The 15906-nt window shown below is 35.1% G+C and overlaps 1 protein-coding gene across 3 annotated transcripts in view; it reads left to right on the top strand.

Moving 5' to 3' along the window:
• ATF2 (activating transcription factor 2) overlaps window positions 1–15068 on the top strand; it is a 91587-nt gene extending 76519 nt beyond the window's left edge. For all 3 annotated transcript variants that reach the window (XR_003721316.2, XM_028830861.2, XM_028830859.2), the window contains 2 exons: window positions 7106–7211; window positions 12467–15068. Coding sequence is in view for 2 of the 3 variants with exons in the window: in XM_028830861.2 (XP_028686694.1) it covers window positions 7106–7211; window positions 12467–12693 (333 nt within the window). In the remaining variant the exon portion in view is untranslated. The remainder of the gene's footprint in view (window positions 1–7105; window positions 7212–12466) is intronic.
• Window positions 15069–15906: the final 838 nt, after the last annotated feature.

The following is a 15906-nucleotide window of genomic DNA, read 5'->3' as shown; positions in this document are numbered from 1 at the left end:
CTAAATTTAGTATTGTTTTAGTTTTCCCAAATCATTGCTAAAAGAGCAATTTCATCAAATTATATTAGAGACATTTATGGTAATCTAGACCAAAAATTGAATACTGTTGGTTATAAATTATTGGGGGTTTTTTTGTTTGTTTTTTTTGAGACAGAGTTTTGCTCTTGTTCCCCAGGCTAGAGTACAGTGGTGCAATCTCAGCTCACCGCAACCTCCCCCTCCCGGGTTTAAGTGATTCTCCTGCCTCAGCCTCCTGAGTAGCTGGGATTACAGGCGTGCGCCACCACGCCCGACTAATTTTGTGTTTTTAGTAGAGACGGGTTTCTCCACATTGGTCAGGCTAGTCTCGAACTCCCAACCTCAGGTGATCTGCCCGCCTCGGCCTCCCAAAGTGCTGGGATCACAGGCATGAGCCACTGCACCCAGCCAATTATTGTATTTTTAAAGTAATATCTGTTTTATTAATTTTGTTATCTTTTACTTGAAATGGTTTTTACTGTTTATAAGCTTTGTCTTTCAAGTTATACTCATTGTGGGGGTTAATTTTCAGTTTATAAATGTAGCATGTTTCCTTATGAACAAAAAGCAGATTCCTTTTCTTTACTAACGGTAGCTGCTTAACATTTACTCTGTGGGTACAACTTGATAATTATTTTTGTGTGGATTTGGCTGTTATATTAGGTTGGTGCAAATGGAATCACAGTTTTTGCCATTAAAAGTATGTTTTGCCGTTACTTTTAATGGCAAAAGCCGTGATTCCATTTGCACCAACCTAATAACTTAGATACTGCAAAATGTGTGTGGAGTGGAAGCACGATAAATTAATAAAAGCACACTTTTTTATAGCTAGAATTTACTCATAAGTTAATGATGTGGAAAAGGTTTTGTTTATTGGTTCATTGACTTATAGAAAATGAGATTAAATCTTTTATTTCTGGTACCAGACAGTATCTTATTTCAGTATTTATCACTTAAAATAGGAAAAAATAGCAATAATTGGAAGATACTTTATAATACCTGTTTGTTATAATTTCTGAATTCTATGATCTAACTGTCTTCCACTTTTTTCCACTGAGTTCTTAACTATATTCTAGATGAAAGAAAGGGGTATTAGTGTAGCTGCGGTCATCTCATGCATCTTATTCTGAGTTTGAGATCTAATACTTATATTTGAAGCCTTTACTAAGAATCTTCCTAAGCCTTTGTTTCTCCGTCACACTGATAGAGTAAGTACTGTTATGAAAAGCAACTGAAATAAGATATAGAAAAGTGTTGTAACTATACTGTGCAAATGCTAGTTATTTTTCATTCTGTCATTATGCATCTGTTGTGTGCAAGGCATATTATTAGATCTGGGTAACAGCGAAAAAGACATTGTCTTTGCACTTACAGAATTTGTGGTCTAGCAAAGGAGACAGACATGAAACAAGTAATTAAAGTGTGAGAATAGGAAAGGAGTCATTCCAATTCATTTTGCAAAGTGTTTCCAAAATATTTTATGGCTCTAGTGAGAACTCTGTCATCCTTTTTTCTGTTAAAAATATAAATTTTTAAAAAACTAGTTTGTTTTCATGTGTAAGGTTTTACATTCCACGATAACCCTTGGAACTGTGTGGAGGGAATCTTAATACTTAACTGCCTTTTGTGAGGACTAAACATTTTTTTTTTTTTTTGAGACTGAGTCTGGCTCTGTCGCCCAGGCTGGAGTGCAGTGGCCGGATCTCAGCTCACTGCAAGCTCCGCCTCCCGGGTTTACGCCATTCTCCTGCCTCAGCCTCCGGAGTAGCTGGGACCACAGGTGCCCGCCACCTCGCCCGGCTAGGTTTTTGTATTTTTTAGTAGAGACGGGGTTTCACCGTGTTAGCCAGGATGGTCTCGATCTTCTGACCTTGTGATCCGCCCGTCTCAGCCTCCCAAAGTGCTGGGATTACAGGCTTGAGCCACCGTGCCCGGCTAGGACTAAACATTTTAAAAATTCATAGCAGTGAGAATTTCGCAAAATAAGAAACTGTTCAATACTGTTTCCTTAATTTTGGGGGTAATGGCTGAAGTAGAAAGTCAAAGATCATGAATTTAGGGAATACCTGATATTAATGGCCAAATATCAATAAAAGTTTTGATTAGTCAGTTGGCAATCATGTGATTATTTCAGCAGGCTGATTTACATTACAAAGACAATGTAAGAAAAATTTGTTTGCTGCTATGTAAATAACCTTTGAGTAGCCACATTATTAGAGTGGAGCCGTGGTACAGGTAATGACAAAATAATTTACATTAGATTTTAGACTAGAATAATAATTTCTTTTAGCATCTGCTCCATCTTCCCAAATACGTTTTACTTTGACAAAGTGATGATTTCTCATGTTTGAATGGGACTTTTACATTTTCAAAATGCTTTTATATCCCTTATTTTACTTCATCTTCAGAATGACCCAGGAAGATAACTAACATATCCTGCAAGTATACTAACTCACAAATAGTAGCTAGCTAGTATAACCAGGAGGACTTTGGGGGCTGAATCCAATTAAAATCTAATCTAAAGTAATCCACAAAACAGTAAGAGGTGTACATTTTTTTTCATTTAATATTAAGTCTTTTTGTGGCTGAATATCCCCTTGATATTTATTTTGGCTTGAGCAAACTGGTTTTGTCTGTGAATGTAACTTCTCTTTTTTTACATTCTGAGCTCTCTGTGTATAGGAACTTAAGGAGTCTTCCCATTATATTTGTGTAGCAGCCCCGTCTCTCTCTGTCTTCTGATCTTTCTTAGTAGAAAGATTTCAGAATTAAAATCATGATTTATGCAGCCATCTTATCTGAATAGTAATAAATCATGCCTATATTTTTAAGAATACACTATTTTCTTTATGCGTGTGTACATGAGACTAAAATTCTTAAATGCTTGGAGTAGTTTGTTGAATGTACTATGTTTATCATAAATGAGGCCAAGAGCAGTGGCTCACTCCTGTAATTCCAGCACTTCGGGAGGCCGAGGCAGGTAGATCACTTGAGGTCGGGAGTTCCAATTCAAGACCAGCCTGGCCAACATGGTGAAACCCCATCTCTACTAAAATAAATGTGTGTGTGTGTGTGACTTAGGAACCACTTAGGTTTTGCCTCTTCTAACTAATTCAGTGTGTGTGTGTGTGTGTGTGTGTGTGTGTGTGTGTGTGTGTGAGAGAGAGACTTAGGAACCACTTAGGTTTTGCCTCTTCTAACTAAATCAGTTATAAAACCTTTACCTGCATGAGCATCCTATTTCCAACCCCTGCTTGACCTGGTCTTTACCACTAGCATATGCTTATACTTACTAGGGCTGTGCAGCTCAACTAATCTACTTCTTCAAGGTTTGACCCACCCTCATGCCTAACCTGCACCCCAGCTGTGTTTGCTTTGTAGTATTTCTCTCAGTCCCAATTCCTAGCCAGTAATTGTGTCTCATTTACTGGTTTTAGTCTAGTGGTGATACCATCTTTTAATGAAATCAACTATTAGAGTACAGTAATAATACAATATTTAATTTGTAACCTGTCATCCAAAAGTAACTTTTGAGCTTCAGAATCATCATTAGGAAAATGTTACTGTAAAACATTTTAGATCAGGACAATGTAAAAAATTGGACTGAATTTCTGTTATGCACACCTTGAATTTGTTGGTTTATTTCTTAACCATTTCTGCTATTTAAAAGGTGTAGTGGAAAAATTGGTTATTTGAATTTTGGATAAATATAATTACAGCATGCTTGTATGTTATACTTTTTAGATACATGCAAATTTATATATAAGAATGTGCAGAGTTTTTTAAAAGAAATAAGAGTAACAGAAATTAAAAAACAAAAGAATGTGCAAAAGGTTTAATTTTTAATTTCTTCTTCTTGGCCTTTTCCATTGTTTCCCCAAGTTAATGCCAATTAGAATTCAGTTAGCACAAATGTACGTTGTAACAAGAATCAAGTACTGTACCTCTTCAGTCCTCGATGTTCATTAACCTTTCCTAGCTAGTGGCATCTTTACATCTATATGTTAGTAAACCAGGTAGTCTAATTAGATCAACAGCCAGAACACCACCAACAGTTAAGTTTGAAATATAGAAACTGATGTCTTGTTCATCAGTTTCAGACCTGCCTATTTAAAGAGATAATTTGTGTGTGTGTATTTATTTATTTTTTTGAGACTGAGTCTCACTCTGTAGCCCAGGCTGGAATGCAGTGGTGCAACCTCCACCTCTTGGTTCAAGCATTTCTCCTGCCTCAGCCTTCCAAGTAGCTGGGATTACAAGCATGCGCCACCACACCCAGCTAATTCTTATATTTAGAGACAGGGTTTCACCACATTGGCCAGGCTGGTCTTAAACTCCTGACCTCAAGATCTGCCCGCCTCAGTCTCCCAAAGTGCTGGAATTACAGGCATGAGCCACCACACGCAGTCTATTTTTAAATCAATTATTTTATATCAATTAGCCAACGCATAACACTTTCAATACTTTTATCACATACAGCATTTTGTTTCATAATATGGTTTATTATGAGTGTATAGAGTGTTTAAGAGAGAAGGCATTTGTGATTTTTAAAGTTCTGTAATTGAGGTGATACTATATAATATGCCAATTTTCATAACTGAGAAAATTAACAATGTAACTGTATCAGGGAGATTATTGGTATAAATTATGAAGTTAGGACCTCTGACCAGATTCATATTATTCAAGGTTTTTTATTTCACCTTCTTTGATATTTTTTACCTCCTAGACATAGAATTACATGGTCCTCTCTAAAATATGTCTGTCTACTCAGTCCATATCAGGCAATATGCTATGCTCTGGGGATACCAAGAAAAAGATATGTTCTGCCTTCAAGAAATTCTCAGTCTGGGAGAGGTAGCAAACGAGTACACCAAAAGTTACAATCCAGTGTGATAAGTACTATGGAAGAGATCTGTATATATACACACAAAAGTATGTGGCTGTGGGAACACAGAAATAGGCATCTAACTTATTTTCCTATGTAGTCTAAACTGTACTGAGTTGGCACTTAAAGATAAATAAAATATTTAGCAAGACAAAGAAGAGAAGATAAAGACAACAGTATGTATTTAGCTAGCAATTTCAAACTGTTATTTTTGTGTGTCAAGACAAATACTGGTTATTTCAAATTGTTCAGGCTAATGTGAAGGCAGCAAGTGTATGACAGGCTTGAAGCATTACTAGTGTTTGGTGTTAAAGGATAGAGTATATCGGAAGAGCAGTTAAGAGTTGAAAATCATGGTCACCATCACCAGATTGTTAAAGATTGTATATTCTTGACTAAAAATAAATATCCAGCCCATTTCCTGTTACGGGATTTAATGAGAGAAACTTGTAGATGTCAGTCTTAAAATCAAGCTGACAGGATGGGTGATATACATTGGGTAATATACATTGGATTATTCATAACATGGTTTCATCAATAGTGTCATTAATACTGAGCTATAATTAGCATTATTGACACCAGTTGCAGAAGGTGTTTTCTAAATGACAGCTTATCTTTTCAAGCAGAACTGTTTTAAATTTTACCTTTTGTACTTTGATTACAGTCTACCTATTCTTGCCTGAAATATAGTATTCTAAATAATTTAATCTCTTAATGGTTTAGAGTTATTATGAGCATCAATTTTTGTTCTGTACTTAAATACAGTGATGTAGTTCATTGTTATTGGGGTGTGAGAAACTGTTTGACCCAATAGACTTGCCTTTAGATTGCTTAACTTTTATTCTTTTGATTTTTATGTTTCTGTCATTTATCACTATGGAGGCCCAGGTCTGCTAAATTCTTATTTATTTTTTTTGAGACGGAGTCTCATTCTGTCACCAAGGCTGGAGTGCAGTGGCGCAACCTCACCCCACTGCAGCCTCTGCTTCCTGGATTCAAGCAATTCCCCTGCCTCAGCCTCCCAAGGTAGCTGGGATTACAGGTACCCGCCACCATGCCCAACTAATTTTTGTATTTTTTGTAGAGACAGCGTTTCAGCATGTTGGCCAGGCTGGTCTCGAACTCCTGACCTCAAGTGATCCAACTGCCTCAGCCTTCCAAAGTGCTGGGATCACAGGCGTGAGCCACCAGGCCGGCCTGCTAAATTATTTTATATTCAGCTTTCTGGTTAAGAAATAAGGTAGAAAATGTCATGCCTGAGCTTTTATGTATACCTGTTTGCTATATTTTCTAATTTACTTTTTGGTTCATGGATGAAATCTGAATGGTTTTAGTTATTTTAAGTCCAAGTAAGTAGAGGTATTTGTAAGTTAAGAATTTTTTATGATACCAGTTTATTAAATTCATATTATTTCTAACTCTTGAATATTGGTAATGATCACTGACTTACGTGTTTTTAATATTTGGGGTAACTCAAAGGAATTAGTCGGACTTGCTCAATTTGGAACTTTTTACCAGATTAATGTATCCCAAACAATGGCTGAAGTACTCATTCTGAAGATCAGGACAAATCTCCATTGATTTAGCAGATTTAAATTTAGATGTGCACAAATTGCCTGGGTCAAAGGCAACTAAGCCATTTAAATGTTATATCTAGTTTCATTGGTTTCAGTGTCCAGCAAGAGTGCCTTGCAGTGAATTTTAGGTATCCATGATTCTTTGGTTATTTTGGTTTCCCCTGTGGAGCTTCTCTTGGTTTCTAGGAAACTAGAAACCTGCTTAATTGAATATCTAGGATGAATTTTTCATTTTTAAGTGAATGGAATTGGTGAAAATTCATCCTGACTCCCTTGATGTTTCTTTTTAAGTAATCAGAAGAGCATGTAACATATATAAAATAAAAATACTTTCAACAGGTTACCTGTAATATATAGGAAGTCCCAAGGAAATGGAAACAATTTCAAAATACTATCCAGTTGTGGCATTATCTTACTTAAATTTTTATTCAAGTTACAGCTTTTTAATAAATGCTAAAATATAAAAGCTGCCATGTACTGATTAGACATATTTAATCAGCATATTTTCTTTGTTTTTAATGTTCTGCCAGTGATGTCCAATTTTCATACCTTAATCCTCACTTGTTTTAAACAGTAAAATATATGTTTAGTTTGTGGTAAGGTACATAAGTTGTTTCTTCTCCAGAGTGAAGTCACCCTGCTGAGAAATGAAGTGGCACAGCTGAAACAGCTTCTTCTGGCTCATAAAGATTGCCCTGTAACCGCCATGCAGAAGAAATCTGGCTATCATAGTGAGTAATGTTCCATTACCTATAGCCTTAGGCTACGTCAGTGAAATACCGCCAGAGTGAACTGAGCTGCTACTTTAAAAATGGATCTTAAAAATATTTAAGATTAAATATCAGAATTTCTGTAAGGTTATTATAGAATGCAGTAAAGAGGTATACTTTTTTAGAATCTAGAGAGTTTGAGTTTTCCTGTTTCTAGCTTTTTTCCTAAGCATTACTATAGATCAACAAAATGGATTAGCTGATAATTTAAAATATACTGTAAGTACTTGATGATATTTTGTTCATCTTCTCAGGGTAACACTTTGTCTTAGATTGACAGGGTGAAACACTACTTTTTTCCCAGCCTCCATTCAGTAATGATGATATTTTTCTTTTTAAAATCAGCTGACTGCCTTTAACAATATTTGATATCCCTTTATGGTATCAGATGTTGTTATTCTTTCTTAGATAATGTCAGCATTGTGTAATGTTTTTATTGTGGTAGACCTTTATATTGACATTATCTAGATAGTTATAAAAATGCTAAAACGGGAACAGTACTTAAATTATCTGCTTATATGTTTCCTCCTAAATGTTTTCCCAAAGAATGAGATTCTTTTGTTTTCAGCATTTTAGAGGTTAATTGTGCCTTTTCCCTTTTGTAAAGTCCTTTTTTGATAAGATCCACAGTGTTGGAACCAGCTGTTACTCTTGAATAAATGGCCAATTTTGTCCATAGTATACCAATTTGTAAGAAATAACAGAGTTGGGAATGCATTAGGCAACGTTTATAATATATAACCCACAGCTTACATCTTTATGATTTAGTGATATTTCAGGATATTTGTAAATGTGAAGATTGTTTCAACCATATGTATCCACTTCATTTCAATTTGCCAGTGTCAGTAATTCAAAAGAAAGAAACATTTTGTATTGGATGCAAACAGTTCCTCAGGTGCTCACGATATAACTTAATGGCCACCATCTTTACTTGTAGTCATTGTAAGCAGTTTCATCAGAATGGGCAATATTTTTTAATTTAAAAGATTCCATAGATTTAGCAACTCAACTGCCATATATATTTAGAACGCTGATTTTTGTCAGTTTTGAGCATATAAATCTTGGTTATTTGATATCTAGTAATTTTGACAGGATGGTGAAACACATTGTGGAGTAAATTGGAACCATATAGAAATATGTTTGGGATTTATATTAACAATGATTGCTTCAGGGATGAGGCCATTATGGTTCCCATCTGACTTAACATAATTTCCTATAGAAGCTACTGAGTTCAGCATTTATGCATACATGATTTTTTTAACAAGAAATCTCTCTTGAATTTTCATAGGTTAAAAGGAAATAAACAAATGATTTTATCAAATTAAAAGGAAGTTAACTGGCCTCTTAAATTGTATCCAATTCAAAATTACCTGTAATTTTTAAATCTTTGATAATTTATTAGATTATCCCAACAGTTTTGACTCTATTGTCCAGGCAGTGTATGCTCAGCAGATGCAAACCAGTTATTCATTTTGACAGTCGATTTACAGAGATATCTTAAGTGTATAGATGCGCGGGTTTATATGCTGTATACTTACATTAAATGACTGAAAATGTAGATTAATACATTTTTAGTACATAAAGTACTAAGTTATGAGAATATAAGAAATGAATAGGATATTTTTGTTGTTTGGAAATACTCCTATCTTTATTCCTGTCTAGTCATGTAAGTAATCAAATTAACTGAAATATAGTTCTACCATAAAATTAATTCTCTTCAGCTCTTGGGAGATAATTGGATTTTGTAGAAATTTTCAAGTAATTTATATTTTCAAATTTGAAATGTTTGAAATAAGTCTGACTTCTCTGTTGTGTAGTAGTAAAAACAGATACAGAGATTGACTAAGTGAATACCTTTGAAAAATTTACAGTCTTCATTATGTTGTAGTGCACAGCTCTTGCTAACAGTGGTGAGTTGTAATACTAGCTAAATCTTTAAAGACATTTGTGAATCAAAACTAAGATTTAGTAGAAATTAAGGAATGTTACAAAATCTTTCAAGTAAAGGTGAAAGTACTAAGTCACAGCCATAGGGTCTGTCCCACCCAGTTTTAGCACTGAAAGTCCAACTTCCTAAGAAGACCCCTCAGTCATGGGAAAACCATGACAGTCACCCCAACAGTTAAGTAATATAAAATCTGAATGAAAATAATAAAGAGTACGTTTTAAATATTTGGGTTCCATGAAGAATAAAGCACAAAAGTGATGTTATTGCCATGAATTCACATTCTTCAGACCTGGGCATAATTAAAGTTGTATTATAATTGTCTCTATAATTATAAATTGGAAGAAAAGCTTCTTAGGGACTAATCAACCACAAATACTTTTATTACTGAAAAAATGTATGAGCCAGGCACTGTGGCTCATGCCTTGTAGTCCCAACACTTTGGGACCCCAAGGCGGGAAGATTGTTTGAGCCCATGACTTCAAGACCAGTCTGGGTGAAATAGCGGGACCCTATCTCCACAGAAAGTTTAAAAAAGCCAGACAATTTGGCACACACCTATAGTCCCAGCTACTTGGGAGGCTGAGGCAAGAGGATCACTTGAGCCCAAGAGTTCAAGGCTGCAGTGAGCTGTGATTGTGCCATAATACTCCAGCCTGGGTGACAGGGAGACCCTATCTCAAATAAGAAAAAGAAACTTGTGGACATAGGTAGAGAACTTTCAAGATTACGGAATTGCCAAACAGCTGGTTTCTTTTAGCTTAGGTAGAGCTAGAAGTGGCTCTTTGAGTACACCATGGCTTTCTGTATCTCTCTAGTGCTTGTGATTACACCAGTCATTTTCTCCCCTCACCTAGAACTGGACATAGGTGCAAATATATCACATTGCTTTTACTAATTCTGAAAGTCTGTAGGTAAGCATTCATCCTTTATAATTTACTGTTTTCATTTTGAGTTGTTGCCTCCAGTATGTATTTACATTTCCTTATACCACTCATCACAGATCAGCCTCTTTATTTTTAAAAGCTGGTGTATCCCTTGAACTCAACATTCAGGGAAACGTCAGCCTGTTGTTCTTTTAAAGAATAGTGGTGGGCCGGGCGTGGTGGCTCAAGCCTGTAATCCCAGCACTTTGGGAGGCCGAGATGGGCGGATCACGAGGTCAGGAGATGGAGACCATGCTGGCTAACACGGTGAAACCCCGTCTCTACTAAAAGATACAAAAAATTAGCCGGGCGAGGTGGCGGGCGCCTGTAATCCCAGTTACTCGGGAGGCTGAGGCAGGAGAATGGCGTGAACCCGGGAGGCGGAGCTTGCAGTGAGCTGAGATCCGGCCACTGCACTCCAGCCTGGGTGACAGCGAGACTCCATCTCAAAAAAAAAAAAAAAAAAGAATAGTGGTGAAATAAACAAATAGAGCTTTTTAGTATTCCCTCCAGTTAAACTGTCATTGCCAGTGTTTTGTTTTCTTTGTACATGTAATGATTGGCTATTTTAATATCTGAATTATAAATATTTTATAACATTCATTATTGCTTGATCAGAAAAGTAGAGGGGAAGGGGGGCATTAGTTGAGAAACTACCCATTGGGTGCTATGTTCACTATTTCAGTGATAGGTTCAGTAGAAGCCCAAACTTCTATTGCACAATATACCCGTGTAACACACCTGCATATATACCATCTGAATCTATAATTTTTTAAGTATTCATTCCATTTTGTATGATTTTTAAAGGAATACTACTTCTGGTGGTTGGTTTTGTTGTTGTTGTTTTATTGTACCTTGAGGTCAAGTATCCAGGGGTATGGTTTTGATTTATAGCATGTTATAGAGAAGATGGGGTTCCATCTCATTAATGTATTTTAAAACCTGCTTTTCAAAAATGCATGGATTTGAGGCAGATGTTGAAAAATTCTGTAAAAACTTTATTTCAGAAAATGCACAAGATTAATAATTTTTTTTTAGCTAAAGTTGACACTCTCAGGTATCCCCCTCTGCATCTTCTACATTGCAAATCATAGGCTAAGTCCTGCTTCATAAGATATCCACAATATTTTTTACTAATTGACTTTCAGAATGGGCATCTGGCCATCAGTAAGCAGGCCAATACACATTCTCAGATTTGATTTTAAAAGCCTACTTATTGTCACTTCTGAACACTGAATAAAAAAAAGTTTTAATGCCAAGTGAAAAAAGCAAGGTTCCAAAGAGTACATCCAGTGTGATACTGTTTTTAAAATGTTTCAGAATAAACAGCTGAACTATGTTGCTTAGGGATACATACCTATGTGTTAAAACTACAAAGGAAAAACAAGAGAATGGTTAAAGAAATGTCAGAGTGGTGATTACCTTTGGTGAGGACAGGAACCTCCAGGAAGCAGAAGTGTTAATGGCAGTGTTCTCTCTTAGGTTGGCGGCACGGTTTCCAGGTGTTCATGTTATCATTGTTCCTCATAACTTACATATACTATAAATATTTGTGTGTTATCTATATCAAATTTTTACTAAATGAAATTACTGTATTCTGTTCTATTAAAATAAGGGTGTAAGACTTGTTCAGGTCTAAGTATTTGCAGATTTATTTTTGTAAATACTTAGAATGCCTTTTCCTGAGTATCTTTTCAGTTGCAATGTTTAGAGTTTTGTATGGATTTTTACTTGAATCCCAATTTATTCATGCAACTATAACAGCTGGTGGCATTTAGATTCTAAATATTGCTTATTCTCATATGTATGCATCATTAGAATCAGGTGTTATAATCATTCATGGCTGCAATAGATGGAAAATCAGCCAGAATAAATACAGTTCTGGAGAATGCAGAGGGAATAATTTGAAGATGTAATTTGTATGTAAGACTTCATTTTGTTTATGCATGTGGTTATAAATTTTTATCTTATAATAAGAATGACATGTAGGCCAACCAGACTGAGTTTGTTAAATGTGATACTTATATTTGATTGTATCTGTAAGAGCCTGTCTTCCAAACTCTACCTCATTTTCTTTCTTTAACACTATTTAGCAAATATTTCTTCAACTCTATTCCATAAGGCAGTGGGCACCCAGATGTTTCCATATGCATGGTTGTGCCTTCTTTTGACCTATTGCAGGTAAAATTGCCTACTTCATGACCTATATCAATTCCTGTAATACCAACTTGTCTAATCAGTTTTGTAAGATGCTTTCTAACTTTTTACTCCGTATATTGCCTCAGCATAATGGTGCATTCTTACAGATTTTAGGAAAATGAATAATTTTTCTTTTTTTCACCCAGCTGCTGATAAAGATGATAGTTCAGAAGACATTTCAGTGCCGAGTAGTCCACATACAGAAGCTATACAGCATAGTTCGGTCAGCACATCCAATGGAGTCAGTTCAACCTCCAAGGCAGAAGCTGTAGCCACTTCAGTCCTCACCCAGATGGCGGACCAGAGTACAGAGCCTGCTCTTTCACAGATCGTTATGGCTCCTTCCTCCCAGTCACAGCCCTCAGGAAGTTGATTAAAAACCTGCAGTACAACAGTTTTAGATACTCATTAGTGACTTCAAAGGGAAATCAAGGAAAGACCAGTTTCCATTTATGCGAAATCTGTGGTTGTAAATTTTTTTTTTTTTACTTGAAATTAAATTTGGCTCTAAAGTTGGTGTAGCAGCAGTTGATCAGACTGAAAAACAGTTTTTAGTCTCTGGAAAAAGACTGATTTTGCTTTTTTTATAAATATTAGTAGATTTATTAATTTTTCTGTGCTCAATGTGTAAATTGTATTATAATTCATTGTGGTTTATTTCACTTTTAATTTGTTGGTGTTTTAATAAATGGGGGTGTTACTGAATCTTTCTTCCCACTTCCATTTCTTTTGACCACCCCTTAACCCTCAACTGTGATGGTAGTAGTATTATCATTTATACCAAAGTTTTGCATAGTCCCTGTTGACTTTGTAATGTTAACGGAGTCATAAAAGCACTAGGCAAGAGAAAGATAGAAATTTGCTTTTAATCTTTTTGCCTTTTATTTTGCACATTATGCAAAAGGAAAAACATTAAAGAACACTTTTTTTTAAGTGAGTGAAAACATGGTAAAGACATACAGTGCTTTTATGCACATTGTTAAGCTAAATCAAGGTCATTTATAATCATTTTCCTTTTTTATTTAAGGTTTTAAGTAAACAAATTTTAGAATTTTCAGCATTTCAAAAATGATTTTATTTTTCAAGTCTTAAATTCAATATTTTACACCTGTGTTTTGAGGCTAAGAAATATGAAATTATATAATGTATGATACAGGGTTATCAAATATCTAATAATTTTTGAAATTAGCTCTTGTTTTTCATTTTTTTATTGTTGTTTTTACAGATTTCAGGTTACAAACTGCAAAGTTTATGCATAATTAAGTATGGTATGGTTGCCAGAAAAGCCTAAAATTACTACTTAGAAAATTTAAAACTGTTTACCCCCATTGTCTTGTACTTGCGAGCTAACTTGTACTTATTCTTGTGAAAGCACTGTCATCTTTTAGTAGCAAATTTTGATAATGTTTCTCGTGGAAAAAAAATCAGTATCTATCTTTAGAACAATGTAATTATAATGTGGGAAGCGTGCATAAATGAGAGAGAGAGAGTGTGTGTGTCTGTGTATGTGTGTGCGCGTGTGTGTGTGTGTGTGTGTGTGTGTCTTTCAATAGTTTATGCCAGCAATCTTTGCTTGAATGTTTAACGATGCCTTCAGTGTGATGCTGGCCAATAGATGATTGCAGTTTAAAATGTCATTATTGTGCAGGCTTGGATAACTAACATTCCATGATGTAGCTTGTTTCTGATGAGATGATTGTAGGTACACTTTTCTCATTATCCAATCATCTGTGGGATACTTAGTTTTCTAATGTGCCATTATCTATTTTTATTCTGCAGTTATGTTCAAAATACAGTACATATTTTAAAATAGAATAAATTGTTAAACATAAAATTTTAAAAGTAGTAGATGTGCGTAAGAAAACTTTGTAAAATAGTTATGAGTCCTACCCAGTAGCAACTTCTGGCATTCAAGCAGGATTCCACTATGTAAATATCTGTAATGCATTTATAATAAGTTGTGTAGTTTGTCCTGCATCCATACTACACTATTTGCTAAAGTCTCAGTGCCATCTCCTAATGAGACTGACATTTTAAAAGTCTGTATGGAATATCCTTGATAATTCAAGGAAATATCCCACCTGCCTAAGTTCCAAACTGGGAAACATTCAGATTATATAAATGACATTTCAGGACTTTAAGTATGAAGATAATGGGAATTTTATTGTTTAGCTTATTATAATGAGAGCATTTTTATTTGATAATTCTTAAATTTTTAATTTTCAACGAATTTCATTATTTTAAAGGAATCAGTTTCAAATCATGATTTTGATATCATTATTCTAAGGAGTTATCTCAAAGGCACAAAATATGAATTCTGCAAGAAGGGTATTTTTTATTGTAGTTTGAATGGGTTAGGAAAAGCCTCAATTTTTCACTCTAAGTCCTTCAGTACATTTTTCTTTCATCTTATTACTTATGCAAGTTAAGGTTCTTTGGTAACAGAATTCTTGCAACTGTAAAATAAAACTACATAGATGTAAGAAGTCATGTAAACGGTTAACAAGCTTACCAAGGTTAGCAAAACTTTCATTGTAAATCAGTCTGTACTGAGCAAATATAAAAATCATTATTAGTTGTATAAACACAAATTCCATTTTGACTTTCAGGATGTCATACTAGTTCTGTACCTAGCATTTTCAGTCCTTATATTTGCAATGTTATACAAACTGTACTATTTTCTTTTATGTGCAGTTTGCATGAGTAAACCATCAGAGAATAAATTCTATCTTTAAATTATGTTCATAATTTGCTTGTTCTCTTACCTTTCCTTCATAAAGTAACATCACCTGATAATGATTTTTTTTTCCCCTTCAGGACATTTATTACCTGAGAAGAACCTGAGATTCTTTCTAGTTCTGTGATAAAATTAATTCATTCCTTTTAACTGCAGGGTACTTGGCCCTTGTTCCTCTCTGCACTCACTTTGCATCCCATTTTTATTTATATATATATAATATATATAATTATATAATTATTCAATTGAATTATATAATTATATAATTCATATGTAATTCCCCACACCCCTGAACATTAATCACAGATCCACCTGCCTTTGGCATCCCTTGGTGATGGTCTGACAAAACATCTGAAACATGGTATGTCCAACACTGAACTTCCAAACAGCTCACCCTACCCTGAAACATATTCCTCCCACAAACTTCCACAAGTCAATCGATGACAACATAATTCTTCCAGTTGCTTAAGCTAGAACAACCTTGTTGTCACCTTGATTTTGTTTCTCTCAGCCCACATCCAGTCCGTCAGGAAATACTATTTGCTTTCCCCTCAAAACAATCCAGAATTCAACCACATATCACCATTTATACCACTTTCATCCTAATCTGTGACTTTACGATTCCTCATCCAATTACTATACTTGCTTCATAAATGTCTTTTCACTTTCAGCCCTGTCCACCACAGCCCATCCTCAAAACAGTAGCCAGAGCAATGCTTTTAAAACCTTTGTCAGGTTACAGCACTGCTCTGCCTAGAATCCTGGAGTGCCTTCCGTGTTTCACTCAGAGCTTGAAGATGGCCCACAAAGCCCAAAAATCATCTATTCCCCATCCCATCCCATTGTGTC

This window comes from Macaca mulatta, chromosome 12, assembly GCF_049350105.2.
Source record: "Macaca mulatta isolate MMU2019108-1 chromosome 12, T2T-MMU8v2.0, whole genome shotgun sequence".
NCBI classification, from domain to species: domain Eukaryota; kingdom Metazoa; phylum Chordata; class Mammalia; order Primates; family Cercopithecidae; genus Macaca; species Macaca mulatta.
Note: the sequence above shows the minus strand (reverse complement) of the source record. Positions and strands in the feature narration are given on the sequence as shown.